The sequence below is a fragment of the Tenrec ecaudatus genome, chromosome 17 (genome assembly GCF_050624435.1).
Source record: "Tenrec ecaudatus isolate mTenEca1 chromosome 17, mTenEca1.hap1, whole genome shotgun sequence".
In the NCBI taxonomy this organism is placed as follows: domain Eukaryota; kingdom Metazoa; phylum Chordata; class Mammalia; order Afrosoricida; family Tenrecidae; genus Tenrec; species Tenrec ecaudatus.
Window position 1 is genome coordinate 10,330,947 of NC_134546.1, and position 22,749 is coordinate 10,353,695.

A 22,749-nucleotide genomic window follows, 5' to 3' on the forward strand; every position below is an offset into this window, starting at 1 on the left:
ATTTTATTAATAGTCACATAGTAACATGAACAGTAACAACTTCTGGAGCTTCTAAGACCAAAGCCTCATTTTTCTCCTGTGGTGCCGCTGCCAGGTTTAAACTACCAACCTTGCAGTGAGCAGTCCCAGTCTTAGCCACCAGTGCAACCAGGGCTCTTTTCTGAGACAGGCAGCTCCTCCCATTTCTTTTGATCTTGGCTGCTGCCTTGTGCCATCATTCCTCACCAAAAACAGTGGCTCGAAAACGTGACTAGCTGAACGACACCCTTTGGGGCTCTAAGGGACAGCCTTTTCTTCAACTCGAGGGGAATCCTTTCTGTTCTCTTCTGGCACCACCCCCATCGGTGTTCTTCCTGGCGCCCTGTCAACTTTAGTTATTGCCACTCTCTGAAGAATCACCGCCGCTTCCCTTGTTGCTTTCCAGCCAGGGAAAACACATTCTCAACCCATCAGCTTCTGCAAACTCCATCCCTTTGGCTATTTTTTCCTTGTTAATAGTACTACTCAGAGGCTATTTTGGAAATTTAAGGGCTGGTTTCTGTGATACATAGGATCCAAGAAATAAGTTGGCTGTTTTGTTTTTTTTAAAGCATAACTGTGTGTTAGCCAAGGAGTTCTGTTGGCTGCTAACTGCACTGGGCTGCTAACCGCAAGGTCTGCTGTTCAAAATCAGCAGCAGCAGCAGCAGCTCTTGGGAGCAAAATGAGGCTCGTTTTACTTCCAGAAAGTTAGTCTCGGAAATCCACAGGGGCAGTCCTTCCCAGTCCCATAGGGCTGCTCCCAACAGTCTGCCTTGACTCCACAGCAGAGAGTGAGTATGTGGAGCCCTGGTGGTGTGGTCGGTTATGTACTGGGCTGCTAACAGCAAGGTCAGCTGTTCAAAACCACCAGCCTCTCCAGGGGAGAAAGAAGCGGCTTTCTGTTCCCTTGAAGAGCTAGTCTTGGAAGCTGCCAGGGGCAGTCCTGTCCTGGGGGGTCGCTATGAGTCGGCATTGACTTCGTGGCAGTGTCTTGTGCACTAGCCACTGTGATCCTTCTTTTATCAAAGTGCGGAAGAATTCTTCCAGTATGTCATATCGTTAAAGGCAACAAAACATGGTGGCCGTGTACGGAAGGACGGAGACAGACATCTGAGCTTCAAGTTCAGATTCTTCTCCTTACAAGCCACGCAGACCTTGGGCCGCTTACTCAGCGGTGCTGTGCCTGCTTTCCTGTCATACGGAGACTCTAGGTCCTCCCTCAGTTTTGCATCTCAAGACCAGTACTCTGTTAAACATGGTGCATTTAGAAGGCAGCATGGCACACAGCAAGCACTCAAATATTGTTAGTTGTCCTCCAAATTAAAACCCCTTGCCAATTAGTCAATGCGGACTCATTATGACCCTGGAGAGCAGAGAACTGTTTTCTTAGGGTTTCCAAGATTGCCAATCCTTACAGGCACAGCCAGCCTCACCTGTCTCCCTAGTGGTTAGTGGTTCTGGATCACCTACCTCGCCGTGAGCAGCATTCTGCTTACCCGAACACGCCACCAGGGCCCCTTAGTGGCTATTACAATTGTAGTCTATGCTGTGTCTTGATCATGCACATAGCTGGGCTTACAATTTAATATTAACCTAAGAAAGTCAGCGTTCCCAGCACATCTTGGGAACATGATACAATAATGGCTAAAAACATTTCATGTGTTCTGCTGACAAGTGTTAGAAAAACATAATGTGCTACTCCCTGCTAAAAGGATTTAGAGCAGTAAAAATTTAAGTTTCAGTAACATTTGAGTCTTTTTCAATGTCAAGTAAAAAGGAGAAAACCTGCATTAGAACATATTGGTGAGTGGCCATGACTGCAGTTGCAAACAGTACTTCATTTCCTCAGAGGGCAGCCAAAGCACAGGGAAACATGAGAGGTGCCTCAGCTCTCAGTATCAGTCAAAGGAAGTCCACCATCTATTAGGAGAAATATGTTTTTGTTTCTAAGCTAGCATGGGTGCGTGGAGAACAGAAGTTCTGATGTTTAAAAGGCAGAGACATCTTCACTTTAGGCAAGTATCTTGTCTGATAGCTACCAGAGTCAATCTTAAGCACAAGACTTGAGTTTGGATTCTACAGCCAACCTCCTTCCCCACAATCTGTTCCTTCAAGAATCTTTCTCACATTGTTGGTTTATTGTGGCAACTAGGCTCCTGTAGGAACACATGGGCAGACTTCAATCAGGTTGCAGCTTGGAGCGCAGCCGAGATAAATGGCTGTCTGAGGCTTCTTCCTTTCCCCCTGGTGATCGGACTAGCAAGCTGCTGCCTGAGCAAGTCCTTTGCCTCAACCGTGTGGTGCACTACCTGTGGGCTGAACCAACCTGGGGATGCAGTTGCCTTCCCGTACATGAGAGTTGTGGATTCACAGAGACCTGTGAGGGCCCATTTCCACCTTCCTGTTGACAAGCTACATTGAGCCATGCTGAGACCTGCAAGAGCCCTGGAGATGCTTCCACTGTCACTGAATCCACAAGACTGCACCCACTGACTTGTCATCTTCCTGCATTTTGCATCATTGAATGTGCTTCGGGAGTCTGAAGAGGGATTTATAGGCTAGTTATCAGGCTTATGGTCTATTATTAGATTTATGGACTTGATATGGACTGGGCTAGGATGTTTTCTTGATATACAATTACTCTTTGATAAAAAGCTCTTCTTATACGTGTTACTGAATTTGTCTTTCGACTTAACCCGGTTTAAAACAGTGGCAATCTCACCTTTCCAGTTGCTGAGAACTGACCTGAGTTCTCCTTCTTCATACCCCACATCTCATCTGCCAGCACATGCTGTCAGCTCAGACATCGAAAAGGTATCCAGAATCTCGTCACTGCTCCCTTGATCCATGTCGCTGCCATTCTCCTGGGCTACTGCCATACATGGCCTTCTTACCAAGGCTTCCCCGTTTCTGCTTCAGGCTGGAGTTCCTCCTCCATCCCACCCGGAGTAAAGGGCACATTCTCACTAGATCTATTTCCATCTGCATTCCCTTTCCTCTTCAACCTTACCTACTTGCCCACAGTTCATAGCAGTTAGCCACCTTGGTCCATCTGCTCCTTTGTGCACTCTTTCGATATGCGTCTACTCCAGGGCCTTTGCAGTGGCTGTTCCCTGTCTGGAACGCTCTTCTCCTAAGTAGTCACTCCCTTCAGAGCTGTACTGAAGCATCGCCAGGATGAACGTTCTTGGCTGTCCAACTGCAACCCCCTCCTTGCACACTGGATTATGTGTACTCTATGTGAACTCCTACAGGTTGTACCCTTTATTTTCCTTATTCGTTTCTAGCTTCCACTCTAGAATAGAAGCCCCCTGAAGGCAAGAGACTCCCCCCCACCACCTATGAAATCACCTGTTTAGAACAGGGCCTGGGGCGTCGTGGGCAAATATCTCTAAGAATGAGCAGGTAAGATTTGAGAGCATGGCATTAAAGGAAATTCCTCGAGGAGTAAACTCCTACAGGAGGGATGGCGGACAGGACAGACAGGCAGTCCCTCGAGTGTGAATGAGTTCTGCTACTAAGTCCAATTTGTCACATAAATTGGAACATATATAGGTATCATAAGTTCAAGTACATAGTGTACCTTCGTTTGTATTTTTTAAAAAACAAAGCTTTAAAATAGTACTAATTTTGAAGTGCATCTCGGAGTCGCGTCTGTTTGTTATGTGATGAACATCTGTACCTTGAATTTTTAATACAAGCTGTACGTGGCTTGGTATGTCACCATGGGTCGTGCAGAGCTACACACCATGGGGGCTGCATGTAGTTTGTATGCAGTGTTTCAGTGACGATTATAAAGAAATGAACTAGAACTCTTTCCAACAGTGGTCTCTAAAATGGGGTAGCACAAGATGATCTGTTGGGATTAAGGACCAGCGTTAGAACTCTATTTTTCTTACAAAATTAAAGACCATTCGGTGAATACCCATGGGTCCCCCTCAGTCAGGTGGGAATGAAGCAAGTATCTTGAAGGGTCAATAGAATAGGCATGCTCAAATGATAGACAAGAATTTACACTGTTAACATTTATTCCTAACCTGCTTCCTATGGCATTGGGTGGCCCCTAAACAAGGAAAGGCTGGCTGCTAGACAGCTCTGTAGCTTGAATCCACCTACAGGCTGCATGGAAAAGGCCGGGGACTACTTCCAATGAGAACATTATGGGGCACAGTTCTACAGGACACATGGGGCAACGTGCCAGAATTATCTCGACAGCAACTGGTTCTATCCTGCTTCATGCGAAGAGTTTAAGAAACCCATGGGATAAGTTCTATTGTCCTAGAGTCACTATGAGCTAGAATTGACTCAGTGGTACATAGCAACAACAGATAAGATCATTTTAATTATGAAGAAAGTAAACTATAGCTTTAAGATCACCTGATCAAGGAATCCTAGCTCTAGCTACCTGCATGGTCTTCCTTCATGACACCAAATTTTAGATGGAGGGAAATGGAGTTTTGGGTTCCTGTTAAACAGGATTTAAATATTAACATCTTTCTGATACAGAGGGTTATCATAAAGATGAGCTTTTTGTCATCAGTGCACTAAGGAGATCTAAATACAACTTTTTCTCCTCCTGGTTCAGAGTACTGACATCCTTTAATAGAAACGAAAAAGCAAAAGTATCCTTTCCATTAGCCATTGACAAAACTAAGATGCAAAGTACTTGAACCGAAAAACACCTAATGAATTAAAATGTCTAAATTCCTAAATTTTCCAAACTTGAATTAGATCAAAAATGACCCCAGTGTCCCCCCAGCTGATAGGAAGAATGCAAGCACTGTGGGACGAGCATGGATCTTCTATGGTCTAGATATTCCGCAGGCAACACTTTAGCAGGACACCCCTTAGAAAAATGCCTCATCTCCTCGGCCATGAACTTAAAAGTCTCTGTGACTAAGTAGAGGCGCTTTCCCAGCTCAATGCAAACCCTCCAGTGACTTCAAATGACTATTTCTGGGAGTGGGGGCAGATTTTATACCCAAGTTTTCACTTCTGGTTTCCTACTCTCACGTAAAAAATGAACTCACAAAGGCAAGCATCTATTTTGAAAAGTATTTTACTTAGTTTGAATAAATTAATTGCAAATAAAAATTAGCTACAATATATAGCCTGAATAGAAATGATTAGAACAAACACAACACAGGACTGGATTTCCTTGCATTAGTCACGGGTATGTGACAGCCTGGAAAATCTCAAAATCAAGGCTCTTTCTTAGAAAAAGGGGGTAACAGCAGTTACTGATACATAACAACTAGTAAACTTATAATACAAGTTTCCTGACATGCATTTCCTGAGTGAACCCAAATGATCATTTTTAAGAACAAGAAAAATGTTGACAGCGGAAGTAAAATAAAATAGCTCATGGCTTCTAAGCAACAAAGGCTTGCTTCTTTTTTCTTAAAACCAAAAGAAAATTCAGAACATCATTATGACAGGTTAAATTAAAGCTATGCTATCACATACAGAAATGTGCTACCGTCAGTGAAGTATTCTACAACCTTTCGAACTAAAGGAAAACAGGATTTAAAAAATGACTGTCTAATCTAAAAATCTACCAACTTCTGTAAGTGTCACAATAGGGCTTGATGTAGTGCAACTGTCTATAGTTTCTTTGTGGTGCATTAAAAAAAAAGGTGGGGAGGAGAGAAGAGGGGAAAGGGAGTGTTGGCAAGAGACTGCGTTTTTGCTTTTGCAAGCAAAGAATTCATTGAAATTAGAGAATAAACAGACAATGCAAGCACGTCCCTCCTCTCTGCTGTTCCTGGTGCTCACCTGGCAGCCCAGTGTTCAACTGAGTCTCACGATGGTTACTCTCCTTGGGATTCACACCCACTGTTGAAGCTGGTCTGCTGGATTTAAAAAACAACCCAAAAAGTGGGGGAGGGGGTGGGGCGGGGACAGGCACTGTTGTCACTCAACCCTTTCTCTTCTCTAGATTTCCTAAGGCCTGGATAAAGCCAGATATAGAAAAATTAATTAAGCATTTCTTTTTCTAAAAGCAAATCAAGTCACACTCCTTTCAAGTGTTAATTTATGCTTTTTCTCAAGGGAATGGGTTTTTCTTTTTCTTTTCTAGAAACAGTGAACAGATGAACCACAGTTTATATCTAAAAAATAAACTTGCCAAATGTTGCTGATACTAAAAAGAGGTTAGTAATCATGGGAGAAAAATAGATAATCTAGATTAAATTGCATATTCAAAGGAGCATATAAAATGTTTCTTAGCATTAAGTTTTTGTTATAGTACTACACTCAAGAGAAACATTAAGGAGAAAAAAATATATCTTTCCTGATTATCTTCATGTGGTTAAAAGCAAACACATCTTACACAATGGTAACTAATAGGAATTTGGTATACAAACGTATCTTGCCTACCAAATCCCATGTTTAGATGAGGTGGTGGTGGGGAGAGGCTCGCGTGTCCTTCCATCCTAACCTGGCAAACTCTGGCACTGTGCTCGCTAAACTACCGGTCACATCCAGGATGTGGCCCCGTCACTGTCATGCTACTCTGACGACGCTCTAAGGTATTTTCTATAATAAAGATAAATAGAGGGGGGGGGAGTTAATATACAGGTTGTATTTTACAATGCTTGCGACACACTGTAAACTAACAGAGTGTGAACCAACAGTACCCTTGGCCTATACAAAACAAGTTCTCAACACTGAGGATGGGATGGGGTGATTTAAAAACACTAACACAAAGGCATCAAATTAGACTTTTTTTTTTTTCTCCTTAAAATATATTTTCGGAACTCAGGATTCAGAAGTCTGATACTTTCAGAAACCCTTCTGCTTGAGTTTCCCAGATTTTTGCTCAGAAATGGCTACTATTTATTACAAATGTTTAGAAAAATTCTTCATCTTAATGCAAATGATGAGAGCAGAGAAACGGTGATGGGGACAGAGGGTTGGAAATCCCCAATCTCTTAGCTTATAAATTTGTAATGCAGTCCTGGAGGGCAACTGTTAGTCTAGAGGTCCTTGGAAAATAAGTCTGATGTAGCCTTGTTCACCAGCCAACTGATGTGCACAGAAGGGGCAGGCTGCGTGGAAAGTGTGAGTACCATGAGGCAGCGGGATCTGGGACCAGTAGGCAGTTGTCTTTTCTGAACACACATGCCCACACGGGCTGAACGCGTGGGTTGGAGGGCCAGCATCCACATAAAATCCCGCTTCACATCCAAGCCACAGAGGGACGTAAGGACCCACGGACCTACACATAGGGCATTCCCGATCTTTTCCGTCCCGCTCTTCCTTGTTTCCCCAGTTGTGGTAGCCGTGGACATGGCCACAGTTTAGATAGACCCATGGTTGCTTTTCGTCTACGACATCTTTCCTCTTCATACTAGGAAATGCTAGTGTGTTGAAGCCGACAGGGCACTGGGGTCGGGCTGCATTGATTTCTTGTCTTAAAGCTTCTAAGTGCTTCACGGTGGGCGTGTGGGACAGGCCTTCCGCAGTGCGCCACAGCAACGTGGCCCCACAGAGGTCTATCAGTGAGCCATCTTGTAACTGATTGGTTTCAATTTCCACCTAAAGGAGAAAAGGGGGGGGGGGGGGGGGAAGAAACACTAGTGTGTAGATGTTTTGCATAATGGCTGTGGTCTTAAATGCTGCTTCTACAAGAGACTGGGTCTATGACTGCAATTACCATATATATGCGAGTGTAAGCTGAGTTTTCCAGCACACTTTTTAATGCAGTTTTTGTGGTAAAATTAGGTGCCTAGGCTGATATTTGAGTTGGCTTATACTTGAGTTTCTATGGTAAATATTTGAGAAACTCTTGACGGCCGCCATGAGAAAGTTAAGTCTAAGACAGAATATGATGCGTGGTCACTTACCTCTTTTCAGTCTTTTGGTAAAGATAGGTTTATGATGAACATATCTGGCTAGACAGTAATTTTAGTATTTTCAACTGGGTTAAGTATCATGGCTAATGATATATAAACACAGATAGTGCTGCTTAATTTAGGGAAGCTTAGGTTTTAAACAGAAATGTGACAGAGAAACTTTTAAGTGTCTCAATTGAAAAACAAACTACCGTATACACTCAAATATAAGCCAACCCGAGTATAAGCCGAGGTACCTAATTATTACCTGGGAAACAAAAAACCGATTGACTTGAGTATAAGCCTAGGGTGGGAATCGCAGGATGTGAATTAACACGGAGACCAGAGGGGAGAGACGGAGCGCAGCCACAGGCACATCCTTACCAGTTCAGCTGCCGGCATAAGTGAATCACTACGGGTGCTTCTGCGAATTGGAGCTGTCCCCGTCATAGGACGGCTCTGATTGGTTAGATGTGAGTAAACAAACATTCGAAGCCCTGCAGTGTCAGCGGGGTGGAGGAACGGCAATAACCCGCGAGATGTTACACCTCGCTGGGGTACCACTGACCCGTGTATAAGCCGAACCCCAGGTTTTTCAGCACAAAAAATGTGCTGAAAAACTCAGCTTATACACGAGTATATACAGTACATTCTCTTTTAGAACAGTGCTTGACGCGAGACTCGTCCTGGCTCAGCAATCTACATGAGAGCAGATATACCCCAGTCCTTACCATTTTCCCCCGCTGCTGAGCAGACCTGGTTTCCCTCAGGCTGAACACATTGCCGCACACTGATATTTCTCTCCAGATTCCAGGCTTGGAGTCTTCCGTGAACCCATTGCGGGGATGCATCACAAGGACTCCGTTGGTGGTCAAGCCATCCATCTGCCCATCTGAGGTCTTCCATTTGGCTGCCTTCTCCTAGGAGGAGCAAGAGTGAGTGGTAAACTCTCATTTACTTGAAAGCATGAGCTGGTACCAAATAATGCAGCAGGTAGGACCAAAGCTTCTTACCCCGAGGAAGATATTTTTTGAGGAGTCAAACCCTGCGGCATAAATCCGTGCGGTAAAGGGGGGATTCCGTTCACATATGATCCGACAAGCAAACCTTGATATCGTGCTCTGCACCGACTGTGTGTCGGAGTTACTTTGACTTCCGGGCACTGTGTCAGTTACTACAAAATCGATGGGACTTTCAGTCGACCGACCAATCTAAGGGGAAAAAAAAAGAAACGGCTAGAAAACCTAGTCAGCGGTCACAGTGGAAGATAGGTTCATGAAAGGCATGAAGAAGTGGGAACAGGGGCCTCTGAAATTTCTAGAGCTCAAGTTTGTCAGACTTAACTCTAAGGGCATCCCCCTGTCAGCCTCTCATGGAACAATGAACTTAAGAACTTAATTTTAGCCCTTGTAGATAGAAATACTTTTACTCTATCCTCCTCTATCAGAGCATACTCATCACCACCGGTGAGCCGATTCTGACCCACAGCAACTCTACAGGACAGGGTGGGATAGCCCTGCTGAGTTTCCAGGACTGTATCTCCTTATTGGGAGTAGAAAGCTGCATCTTCCTCCTTTCACCCTTGCCTGCTGGCTTTGAACTGTTGAACTTGAGGTTAGCAGCCCCATGTGTACACTACTACACCACCAGGGCTCCTACAGAAGATACTGGACATACTGATGTTGGAGACTCCAGATCAGTCCACTGTGAACAGCAATTATGGTACTCTGAAATACAGCAATTCTCAGGTGCTACAGAAGTATACTAAACTGCGGGTCCTCCAGTAGCCCGGCCAAGTCTTCCATACATGTCTCTGATGTTCCTCTCTGTCTTGCCAGGCTGCCACCTCCACTTCTTGCTGCTAGTGTCTCAAGGAGTTCAACCCCTTCTACCTAGCTCCTCTGATTCTGCCAGGGTTATGAGACAATGACGACACAGTAACTCACTTGAACCCCAAACCAAGCTCACTGCCATCAAACGGACCCTGACTCACAGCAGCCCAACAGGTCCCTGTGGGTTTGCGAGCCAGGCTGGAACTCTTCAGAAGTAGCTGAGAGTTTCGAATTGCTGATCCTTGTGGTTAGCAGCCCAACGCTGAACTACTCCACCACCATGGGTCCTTAGCAAGAGAGCCCAAGGCTCTCTCCAGGGAGCACAGAGTCCCAGGGTGTGGGTACTTAGGTTCGGTGTTTTTATTTCCTTCCTAGTTCTTGACCATATCTCAGAGCAACAAGGCTCTCAGGTAAGATGTCTTTAATTTTTTAAATGTTCTCACTGCCACGAAGTTGATTCAACACCATCAAATTAAAATACATTTTTCAGGGGGAGCAGCTAGTAAGTAGGCCCTTGGTGGCAGATGGATTACACAATGGCTTGGTAACCACAATGAGGTCAGCAGTTTGAAACCACCAACAGATCTGAGGGAAGAAAGACGGGCTTTGTACTCAAAGGAAGCGTTCCTGTCTCAGACACTCACAGGGGCAGATCTACCCTGTCTTAGAGAACCACGCTGAGTCAAAATCGACCAGATGGCAGTGGTAGTTAGTAAGTGAAAGCATGACCTTTGAAAAGCTGCTAGCAGAAAAGAACAAAGAAACCAGGGAATGGCTGACACAGGGTCAAAGGTTTAAAGCACCCATTTCAAAGTGCTCTTATCATGTCGCATCCTCCTTGTAGGCACTGAGACAAAACAATGGCCCTCCTTGAAAGGGGACCGCCACCAGCCACTGTTCTGCTCTCCTAGTTGGGCTTCAAGAGGTCCTCTGCCAGCATGCTTTGAGATAAAATTCTTCACAGGCTTCTTCCCATCAAGAACAATGTCTTTATTTACTTTAGATAGTTGCAGGTGGAAAATGGCTGGTTATCAAAGGTAACTAGACTGCAGGTTCCTTATTTTTAGTTTAATTATATCCAAAGGAAATGGTCTCTAATCTTTGAGTCATGTAAAAAAATTCATAAAAGGTGTGTTTAGAGATCAACATTCGGAACCAAGGAGAGGAATTCAAAACAGGCAAGGATTTGGAAGGGAGATTGGTGCCATTTGATCTGGGCCTTAGAGGAGGTGATTTAAGCCATTAAAGTAGTATTGATAAGAGCAGGTGAGACCAATGAAATCTTAAATTAGAAGAAGAAAAACACTTGAAGATTGTGCTCAGGTGCCAAGAAACGAATGCGTTTAGTCCGATAGACTCTAGTGCCTCTTCCTTCTATTAGTTGTGATAGCTCTTATCACAGGACATGTGGAGCCCTGGTGCCATAGTGATTACATATGTCTTGGTCTGCTGACTGCAAGATCACTAGTTCAGAACCACCAGCCGCTCCTTGGGAGAAAGATGGGCTTTAAGCTCCTGTAAGGGTTACAGTCTCGGAAACTCACAGGGCAGGTCTGCCCTATGAGGTCACCAGAATGGTCTTAGTGGCAGTGGGTTTGGTTTGGGATCACCAGACATAAACACACATCATTCCTCACCTCCATGAACACCTTTGGTGCTTCCCCACAGCATATACATACTTCACGTACTCATCAATATAGTCTAATTGTCTTCTATTTCTAACTACATAAAAAGTATATTCCAGCTACAAGTAGCTTATTCGTCAATCTTTCTCTTTGCCATTTCATGGCTTTAAAAAAATCATTTTATTGGGGCCTTTTACATCTCTTTATCATAATCCATACATAAATCCATTCTGTCAAACACACTTGTACATATGTTGTCATCATCTTTTTCAAACAATTTTCTTTCTACTTGAGGCCTGGCATTAGCTCATTCCACCCACCCCCCTCCCCTATGTCCCCTTGATGATTTATAAATCCTTTGTGGGGCGAGAATGCTGTTTCACTCACTGGAGCAGCAAAACCCCACGTAACCTTCAAGGTCCAGATACAAAGGTCCTACTATAAAGTCCTTTCTTCACTCTTTTCCTACCCAATCAGATGTGTGCACTTCCTTCAGGCTGCCAGTAGTGTCTCAGCATGTAACCAACGTATAGACTCCCTTACTTACATCATACTACTATGCAGGATAGAGCAAGTTCGATACTGGTTGGACTGAACAATAACGGCTTACTTTAGAAGTCTGCTAATCCTAGAATGTTTACAAAAGCAGCTCCTCCAGGATTAGTTTTAACTTTTTTTTTAAGGCAAATGTTTGCATGTTTACATAGGTGTACTGACTGAAATACAAGCTGTTTATGATGTTGGGAAAAGCTTTGTACTACTCAATGAAAAGGAGGAAACAAAAACTGCAACTTATTTACCCCAAACCACCAACCCACCGCCATCCAGCTGATTTCAACGTATAGGGCTTTATATAGGGTTCCTGGGGCTGTAAATCTGTATCGGAGCAGGCAGCGTCATCTTTCTCCCTCCGAGTGGCTGGTGGGTTTGAACCACTGATCTTGTCATTACCAGTCCACTGTGTCCCTGACAGCACCACCAGGGCTCCTTACAACAACATACTCAAAAACCTCCATAGAATGGTGAAGACTCTGGTCCACAACACAGTATGCTTATTTAGTTAACTTTGTCCTTAACAAACTGTATTCTTTAACTCTCCGGATTTCAGTAATTTTGTTTAAAAAAAAAAAAAAAAGCCAGGATTTACATCGACTAATACAAGGAAGCTTCAGCAAATTTGTAGAAAAAATGGAACTAAAGATAATGGAAGTTTCCCATATACTTAAGGCCTCTCATGCAAGGCCCTTTTGGACTCTGAAATTCTAGTCTAGGATCAAATATCTAGGTAGCATCTTGAGTCCAAAAATATGAGGCACATTTGTTTTAATTGACTTTCAGTAAAACAGATTGTAGAAAATCATGCTAAAACCTCATGGTGATGGCTTTGGTCAGATACAAAAGAGCACTGTCATGATACAAACCTGCATCTCACTATGTGCAGTATCTTTTTGGCAAAGGGAAGGAAACCATTAACATCTCGTCCTTGAACACTACCCACAGAGACACCACCTAAAAGACACCCAGTATTCCATGAAAAGGGATGAGGGAGGACGTGAGTGACTCCAAAGAGAGATCTTGCTATTGACTGTAATTAATGACTTTTCCAGACCCGTTCTCCTTTATTTAATCTTACAAAGACAAATGAAAAAATCTTCGGGCCAATAATTAAAAGAGAAAGCAACGTTAGCTGGTACTTCTTATCTTACGTGTTTGTTTTTTAAAAGCCCAAGGGTTTATACCAAGCCCTGTATTAAAGGAGAAGAGACGTGAATTTTGTTTATCTCCTTGGGCTTACCAGTTTATAAAAATTCTAGTACAAAGAAGTAAAAGAAAACAAACTGCTAGTTTTGAAATACATTTTCTGCTGAGAAACAAGTGTGACTTCATATATACAAGGGGGTACCCCCACAAAAATCAGAATATTTTTTCAAAACTATGTATTTAAATTTTAACAAAATAACCTTACCACCTTCCAAGTACTCTCCAATATATGTAAGACATTTGTCAAATCTGTGATTCCATTCTTGGAAACATTTTTCAAACTATCTATTTAGGATGGCTACAGCCCATTTTTTCCTTCACCTCTTCTATGCCACCAAACTGCTGCCCTTTCTTTCCCTTTTCATTCGGAAACAAAAAGAATTCCCATGGAGCAAGGTCAGGAGAGTAAAGTGTGTGGGGCAAGAAAGGCATGTTTTGTTTTTTTCCAAACACTGGCATACTGAGATGGCTGCATGAGCAGGTGCATTGTCTCAGTGGCAAAACCAGTCCCCCATCTGCCACAAACCAGGCAGGCAACCTTTTCAGAACCTCTAAATAGAAAACTTGATTAACCATCTGACCTGGTGGAAAAAACTCCAAATGCACTATCCTCACATTCAAAAAAATCCCCCCAAACAAAACAAATGAGTATCGTCTTGATCTTAGATTTCACTTGACAAGTTTTTTGGGGGCAAGGTGACAATGGCTTTCAGGGTCGTAAGAATAGCACCATGTTTGTTACCAGTAATGACCTTGGAAAAACTCTACAGTGACCCTTCTCATTCCCAAATGTTCCGTTAAAATTCGCTGAACCCAGCTCCAAGATAACTTCCCCATCGATTCAATGTTCTATCCTGGGTCTTCGAGCACAAGTGCACGGATTTTGTCAACATTTTCATCCGTTTGGGAAGTTGAGAGAGTCCAGAATTGATGACAGACCTTTTTTGAAACAAGAAAACCACTCATACATTGGAATTTTTTCCATAGCACTGTCCTTGTAAGCTGTGTTCAACATCACAACAGTTTTTATGGAATTTTCCCCAAGAGGGAAACAAAATTTCATAGCTGCACCCTGTTCTCTTAAATCAGCCATCACCAAAAACGAAGTCTGAGTGAAACTGCTTTTACTAAGATTCACTGTAACCACACGAACCTTCCAGGGCGATGCCACTGGGTGCACTACCTCAGAGTGAGTTGCTCCATGCTTGCCTTGTGGGAAAAATGTGTACTGCAAAAGCTCTGCCCAGCGACCAGCGGAGCTTTTTGCCGTTTGTTTTTGTGGGGGCACCCCTTGTGTGATATGAATATAGGTAGTCCCTGCCTTACAATGGTGATTTTGAGTTGTGACAAACCACAATTATGATGATCCATTCTTGGGGAACAAACAATGATGCAGTAGCTAGAGCACTGATGTTCTTTTGCAAGCCAACCCTGTAAACAAGTAACAGTCACATTTATAAAGACACTGATAATAACAAGCAATATTAATGACAACTAAAATAAAAAAAAGAAACACACAAAACAAAAAACAAAGAGGTACTTGAGAAGATTTATATCAGAAATGACTGACAGTGGAGTCACTGGTAAAGAATTGTTGTAAGTTGGTAACTGCCTGTACAAAACCTTTGTAGAGTAGTGGTTGAGTTGGGCTGTGACAAGATTAGCAGTTTGAAACCACTAGCCGCTCTGCAGGGAAAAGATGAGGCTTTCTAATCCTGTGAAAAGTCTCAGTGTCAGAAACCCAAGGGGGAGTTCTCCCCTGTCCTACAGGGCTGCTATGGGTTATAGCAAGGACTTCATGGCCATGAGTTTGGTTTTCTGGCTTAACCTGTCGTTAGGAATTGTTTGTAATTTCTGGTGTATAAAGAGGAAGGTGGGAGTATTGGCACAAAAGTGAAGCTATCAAAATGCACAGAACATTTCTCAGTTGCTATTTTTGGAGAACAATGCTAATATCACAGTACGCGTACTAAGTCGCAGGCACAACTAGCACCTTACGTGTCCCAACTCGTCCAATCCCATGAGCGTTCCCGAGGACGCCCCCCCAGCTTGCACGCTACAGAGGAGGAAACTGAGGGCAGAAGGGGTAGCTAATGTTCCCCTCACTGTTTGCAGAGCCCACCTCTTAACCCCGCTGCGCACGACTTTTACAGGTGGGGTTTACGAGTTAAAATAGAACAGTCCCTCATCCAACACAGCTGCAGGGTCAACGACAACAGATTTTAACTTTTATTATTATTTTAAAAGAAAAACAAAACAAAAATTTGATTTTAATACCTGAAACATATCCGTGTTGCTGTCATGAGTATATTCAACCACCACTGTCTGGGCCCGAGATAAGGTGTATGATATGCTATGCTGGTCCTTGTTGCTTATTGCCTGAGAGAGAACCGGTGAAGAGAAAAAGTGAGCACACAGGTCATTCAAGACAGAGAATCTTTTTTCTCCTCCAGAGAATCTTTTCACTTACAAAGGCGCATATGTTTATCACAAATATGACCTAGTTAGGTATTTTCCCTCTGAAATGTAAGGTACAGATTAGTAACTCTTGCTCGACCTCATCTGTGACACAGGAGGTGAGTGAGACTGAGTGGTGTATAGAACAATCTCCTGAAGCAGGGATGGTAGGGAACATAATTTAACTTTATAGAAAAGATTATAAAACCTGGGCCTGCCTTGTAAATATTTTAAATTATAATGTAGCTATAAGAGAATTCCATGTAGGAAATGAAAAACAATAACCAGTACTCCGAAAGGGACAAATGCGAAGTCTTGCAAGGTAAGAGAAACCTAATTTTTAAAGTCATACTGAGAGTTGCACAGGTAACTAATTAGCTTCTTAACTATCTTGTGATTCTGTAGACACGTGTTTGCTGTGTGCTGGTCTTGATAAAAAAAATGTCCATAGAATGACTAAACATTAAGAAGGGAAATGAGAACAAAGCTACTAACTTCTGATGTATCCCAGACGATAAACATAGCTAAAAGGGATTTTCAGTTTTGTTTCAGATGTCTTCTATGTATGTCACTGAGTAGAGACTATCAGAGGAAAAACGTAGCCATTGCACAAGAGATGTGAAAACTGGTTGCGTAAAAGGAAAACAGATACTAAGGCACAGGAAGTGATTGCATACAGCCAAGAGATGCAATGAAAAATGAATTTTAATCAGAACTTAGGTATTAGAAAAATATTACTTGGTTTCAATTTGCAACTCATCTGATAAAATCTACAGCAATAGCTTTAAATTAAGAAAGGCTTTGAAAATTTCAAATATGAAAAGAAAATCAATGAACACCTGGGTACCAAACCCAGTTAGTTCTCTCAAGACTTGAAAAATATCATCTGTGTTTCTGAATTTCCTTCCTTTTTCTAAAGAAATGACCCTTCACAGATAGACCTGAGGGGAGTTTCCACAGAACCATCCTCCCTGGGAAGCAGCAGTGATCATACTGTGCTTGTACCACATTGTAAGCACGCATGAACAATGATTTTGCAGGTGCTAAAACCTACAATTTACTTTATTACCTCAGTGTTTAATCAACTTTTCAAATATCTGCTCAGTACTTTTGGATGTTTATTCTGAGTGACATAACAGAGTTTTAAAAACCAAATCTGGATACTTTGATGTTGTAATTCCGGTGTCCTCTATTAGGCCGTACTCTTCGATCGAAAAAGAGAACTGTGCCAGCATAAGTTTGGGTCTCCCTGGCTTTGAAAGTAGACTTCTAACTATTCATCCCAGATGACTGCCAGACTAAACAATTCGGTTTCTTCACGACCTCACTAATAACTTTCCTCTAACATTGACAGAGAAAAGAGTCAAGTCTCTGATTGCTAGGATTCTTGATGTCTGGTCAAAATGAGAAGGCGCTAACAATGAAAATATGAGGAGTTTGACAAAGTAAGTCTGGAAGAAAAGGCACGGATTTCAGCGGTTCTTAACCTGCAAGTCACGACAGGGGCCGTCTGATTCTTAACAGTAGCATAATTACAGTTGTGAAGTAGCAACGAAAATTAATTTATGGTTGGGGTCCCCACAACATGAGGAACTGTAGGAAAGGGTCACGGCACGAGGAAGGTTGAGAACCACTGGATTAGGGTTTGCTGAGGCAAGGGTTAGAAACACCTGTCCTAGAATAAGAGTTCTCACCCAGAGGCAGTGCTAGCTGTCCAGCATGCATTTGGAAATGGAGGAGTATTTTTTGGGAGGTGGGGGGCTGTCACAATGATGTGAGGGCTCAAATGAGATTCTGTGGACAAGATGCAAAATTCCAAGATTGTATTAAGTGTCCTGTAATATGTGGGACAGTTCTGCAAACGAAGGCCTGCAGCAGCTGATATGCGAAAAGCTCTCCTGTGGGAATGAGCTATAAGAAGCTGCTCTCATCAGATCAACAGGTGTTTGTTCCACCACCTGCTCAGCACATTTCTTTTCTGCCACCAAGCAGCAGGAGTCCAGACAAGAACCGGCCCCTTTGTGGACACTTTGGCTCCCAACTAATCAAAGATGATGCTTGGTGCAGATTTGAGGGCTCTGTTTTAGTCAGCAAACTGGATATAAAACAGAGCCAAAATTCCAAATCTCTCCCAGGACTAAAGCATTATATACCAATTTCACTGTCTTGGATTTATTGCATTTACAAAAGTATACTTCAGATGGTATAAAACTGGACACCGCGTGAATGTTTAATTAAAGAGATTCCAGAAGTCAAAGGGCACAGTAATTTGTCTTACTTGTGCATCACAGTATCAATTCCATATGTGATATAAAGCTGGAAATAAGAGGGAATCACAGGCAACACAGAGACCTGACAGTCCTCTCACCTGCCTACCGTTCTCGGAAAAGCCCAGGATTCTGACGTGGGGCCACCTTTTCTCACTTGGGTAGGGACAGGAAGGGGCTAGAAGCACTCAACAGACCAGGGGTTTGGGAAGTTTTATTGTAGATACGGCTGAGCATTTGCTTTTACAGCTGTGATTCAAATGAATAATTATTTACTTTTGTACAAGGTGCGCACCACTGCTAAAAGCCATGAGGCCCATACAACAAAAACAAATAACAAGAGCCTCCAGAGACTATACCTTTAGTTTAAAAAATGACCTCATCCAGAGACCTGGCTATAAATACATATATTATACCTGGATCCAGCATCTTTTGCCTTCAAGTAACACAGCAACTCCCGACCTGCCAGGGCAGACTGACCAATCCTAAGGATTTCATCAAATCCCTGCACCCCCACCCACCCTCCACCATCTTAAATTTCTATTTATTTATTTATTTTTGCCAAAGGGGTATTCCCTTTTAATTTCCATCCACTGGTTTAGGTTTGTTATAGAAAATCGTTGGATTCCCCTTCTAGATAGCAGCCCTCCAAAGAACAGCCATGAATCCCTCTCAGAAAGCCCTGCCCATCCTGGCCTGCAAGGGCCTTTGGTCATCTTGTTCTTTCTTCCTGTCTTCTCTGATTCTCAGTTCTTAAAATTGTCCTGGAGAATGGATTCTCACACTGGTGCATCATGACCTGGTGGGTGGGTGGGACTTTGTCTGGACAAAAGCACCCCACGTTAGATCAAACACCTCCTCTCCTTCAGAAGGGAGTAGAGGGGCACCTCCTCTCCAGAAGGGGGGCTGGGGGCTTTCCAGGACAAGTAGGGTTGGGAGGCACACAGGCTTTAGAATATCTGTGCTCTTGCTTCTGCGCCATCAGAGGCCGCTGCCCAGGCAGGCTAGCCCATCCTCCTCTCAGGTGTACTTGTGTTGCTTACACTACATTCCAAATGAAAACAATCTTACCATGAAAAAGGAAAGGAAAAAAAAAACAAACCTTCTCAAATCCAAACAAAAGAGAATTTCTGAAATAGAAACATGAAGGGGAAGCCAGAGAATAATATAATATCAACAACACAGACAAGTCTTGCACACTTTCCCCAAGGTGATGTACTTGGTTTTTGTTTGACTTCTTACCTTTGCAGCCTGAGGGGTACAGGCTATGTGCACAGTGCTGGGCTTCACCCCGTTTGCCTTGGGTCTTTTAAACAAAGCAAACCTACTTTTCCTCCGTCCTCTATCGCCATTAGGGAGAGACCCATTATACCTAAGAGGTGGGGTAGAGGAAAAGTTTAGGTGAGTTCTTGTTAAAACCACAAAATTATAAAATGATGTTTTACTTTGCCCGTCAGAATGAATCTCATTAATTATCTATTAGCACACTCTAATTATCTCAAGTTCCTCTTAGCAACTGCTGATCCCCAGACCAGATGCCTGGGTGTGAAACAAGATGAGCTGCTTTCTGGCGATGCTCCAACGTCAGAGAAGCACCTTGTAGATTATACATAGCTTGAGTGGCTGTACTTTTCCTTTCTTCTGCTACTGAAGATAATCAAGAGCTGACTAATGGGGAGACCTAACTCTTTATGACGCACCCTGTTGTTTAAGGTGAACGTTTGCATGTGCTAATATAACCTTTGAAAAGTACACTAGCATTGTTCAAAATAGAATCTGCTTTAATTGTGAACCAAACCCTTAAAAAGTTGAACACAAAATAAAGGCTCTACAGACTCTGTTAAGTCTCAGCAACCTGGATGCGCACAAATACATGCACGTTCTGCTGGTAGAACCTGCCCAGCTGAGAAGTCTGCTAAGTGGTAATCCGACTTCTGCTATATTAGCAATCGCCTCTCCTCATTCCCTGACCTCTTCACTGTCCCCCTGAGAGTGTGGGTTGGGTGCTCTGGCAGAAAGGAAGCAAGCAAGGGCAGTTTTGAGGTGGAAGGAGAATGGGGTTGTCAAGTGGCCTGGGCCTGGACTGACAAGAGAAGAATCATGTTCTCAAATGGAGGGAGTTGTTTTTTTTAACGACTGCCATATAAAGAAATTGCACTGATCCTTTATAAAACAAAAAAACACTGATTTCTGTTGGAGAAAGCCTTGCTCATTGTGCTAACTCTTGACTGAAAAGCCAGACAGAGCCAAGCCTTTGGCCAACAGCCCCACTGCGGCTTCCTCAGGACCAGCCTCCGAGGTGCATGACTCACCCTTCTTTCTTCTGGATCTAAGCTCTCTATTCCCACGCTGTGGTCATGTAGCTCAGAGCTCTTTATTCTGAATCTCTCTTTTTTGTAGTAAAATAAACATAATTCGCCATTTTAACCTTCTTCCACCCTGCAGCTCAGTGGCACAGATTGCAGTCGTAGCGGCATCCACTTTCCCACCCTCTTCCTTGTGTTCAAGCTCTTTAAGTAGCAACAGAACCCGCAGACAACCTTGTCCAGCTCCACTCATCCTTGCAGAAGGAAACGAGGGAGGGGCAGCATCTGCATTTTCAGACACAGACTGAGAGACATAGAAACAATTCCTGTTGCTGTGGATGAACTGAGAAACTGCTAGGCCAAGAGGGCCCTTTAAGACAAATGGAAACTCTGGTCTTCACATGGACTGTCTGTCATTCATCTCCTTAGAACTGAGGTGGCTTGAACTTATAATTTTATATAGAGAATGTTACATATGGATATTATAATATTGTACTTGTTAAGCTTATGACCTTTTTAAAGTTTGTTTTTTTTTGCGGGTTGTGTGATGTTTTAAGTCTCAAAGGGGCTTCGGTGATCTTGTCAAACTGCCACTTTTCAGAAAACTGAAGTCCCAAACGGTGAAGGGACTTGCTCCTCAGAGCTGACGGTGCTGGAGGGAGCCCCCGGGTCTAGGATTCCTGATTCCCTAGACAAGCTCAGGGTACCACGTGGTCGTCGTCATAGTTTCTCACACTCTTTCATCTCAAACGTCAATGCATTTTTTCACTTAGACAAGAACTTGTACCAACCTGACTCTAAACCATGTTGCAATATCTAACAGGGTTTCTTTTGGCAGGAGGAAGGTAACGGCAGGGGGAGAGTCAAGTTTGCAATGTCTAGTTTCTGCAACATTCCCTTTCGTAGCTATGGCGAGTGTAGCTATGGCGAGTGTTGCGCGAACAAAGTGAAGTAATGCAATCATCTACTCCTCATTCTGTAGACTGTGTCTCTGGGAGCTAGGTGGATGGCCTGATTTGTAAAGCAAACAGGTAGCAAGGTCCTGGGCTTCGTTTTGCTGCCATGTACCTATGAGACATCTTTCACCACAGAGTACATCAAACTGAACCTACGAACAAAGCACAGCTACCTCTGAGGGACATAGGAACAAGTAACTGCCAACCTCCACCAAACAGCTTCAACAGGCGAAGGGATTTTTGGGTAAAGTCAGCTGAGACAAATTTTTCTAGAAGATCGAACAAGGAAGACAGAGGCAAATTGTCTATGTAACATTAGCCAAATAACGTTGCATTGCATCTTTACCACCTTTTCAAGGAGGTTAGAGGAAGGCAGTCTGAGCTGTAATTGGAGCACTTACTAAGATGGCATGACCTTATGAATTTCAAAGCCTTTCTTGATTTGGTAACATTGGCTTGTCCTTTTAATACTTTTTGAAAGCAGGCAGACAAATTCCACATGAATACCTTTAACTTACATGTTAAAGTTAATAGACAACATTTAATTTTATGTCCCATCAGATGGACAAACTTACCCTAAGACAATGAGTTCACCATATTTTACAGGGGCTTTGGATGGGTGATTTTCTTGATCAGGAGAAAACATGAGCTTGGCTGTCTTTCTCAAATCTCTGTCCACTGATCAGGAGGCTTGGGACACCTTTTGCATTATTTCCTAGAGGGAAAAAGTTTCCATGAATAATGTGATCAATGAATTTGAGTTTAGTTCAACTAAAGAGGTTGCTTTTCAGTGGTCCTCTTGAGCACAATATTATGTACAGTGTACAAAGTGACACCTTCTACAAAGGGTTATATATTAAACAAAATAATTTAAATAAATTAATTCTAGGAAGAGTTAAGATATTCTTTTTCCTACTCCTTTTAAATAAAACTAAAACCCTTGGTCATTATATACAACACATGAGACGCTGACCAGGAAAGAGAAGACAAACTGGCTAGGGACGGGGGTGAAGGAACAACTCAATGCATTCGTTTTCCTGAGGTGGTTTTTTGTCTCTTATATCCCAGCTTGTGGCTGAAGAAGCCAGCAATCTGAAAATGCCACGTAGCACAAAAAGAGAAGACAAAAAAGGCAACAAAAGCCTACTCTCTCTAGCCAAAGAAACAGGAGGGGGCCAATAAGAGAAAAAAAAACTTCTGACAATAACGGCTCCACTCCAGCCAAACCCCACAAAAGACACCATGGCCCCACTGTATCAGCAAAGCCAAGTGGGAAAGCCTAGACTTCATCCTCTGATGCTGAACCACCCCACACCCTGACTGCTGGTTTCAGGAGAGTCCCTAATCCTAGGCCAACCCACTGACTAGGAATGAACCTCACTCCACCATGGTGGGGTTGTGGAAACCACACCAGGGGTCAGAACTCCATCCTATCCAGCCAGCAGAGGCTGTCTGTCCACCTGGCAGTATCAAGGTGCCTAGCTCCTACTGCATAAGTGTCTGAGAAGGCCAACAAAAACAGACACTTCAGACAAATCCAGAGTCTCATAATATAATATGAAAATGTCCAGTGTTAAATATAAAACTACTTATATCAAGAATCTAAATGACCCAAGTAGAATGAAATACAATTCATAGATGCCTCAAAGTGGAGATGACAAAGATGTTAGAGTTGTCTGATGCAGAAAAT

The 22,749-nt window shown here is 43.0% G+C and overlaps 1 protein-coding gene across 3 annotated transcripts in view; it reads right to left on the reverse strand.

Annotated features, from left to right (window-relative positions):
- Positions 1-5,876: 5,876 nt before the first annotated feature.
- The window catches only part of PELI1 (pellino E3 ubiquitin protein ligase 1), a 56,609-nt gene continuing 39,736 nt past the window's right edge, over positions 5,877-22,749 (reverse strand). For all 3 annotated transcript variants that reach the window (XM_075535361.1, XM_075535360.1, XM_075535358.1), the window contains 6 exons: positions 21,635-21,774; positions 19,040-19,169; positions 15,351-15,452; positions 8,869-9,066; positions 8,587-8,775; positions 5,877-7,559 (listed from right to left, as the gene is read on the reverse strand). In XM_075535361.1, coding sequence (XP_075391476.1) covers positions 6,993-7,559; positions 8,587-8,775; positions 8,869-9,066; positions 15,351-15,452; positions 19,040-19,169; positions 21,635-21,705 — 1,257 coding nt within the window. In that variant the 5' untranslated portion in view covers positions 21,706-21,774 and the 3' untranslated portion in view covers positions 5,877-6,992. The remainder of the gene's footprint in view (positions 7,560-8,586; positions 8,776-8,868; positions 9,067-15,350; positions 15,453-19,039; positions 19,170-21,634; positions 21,775-22,749) is intronic.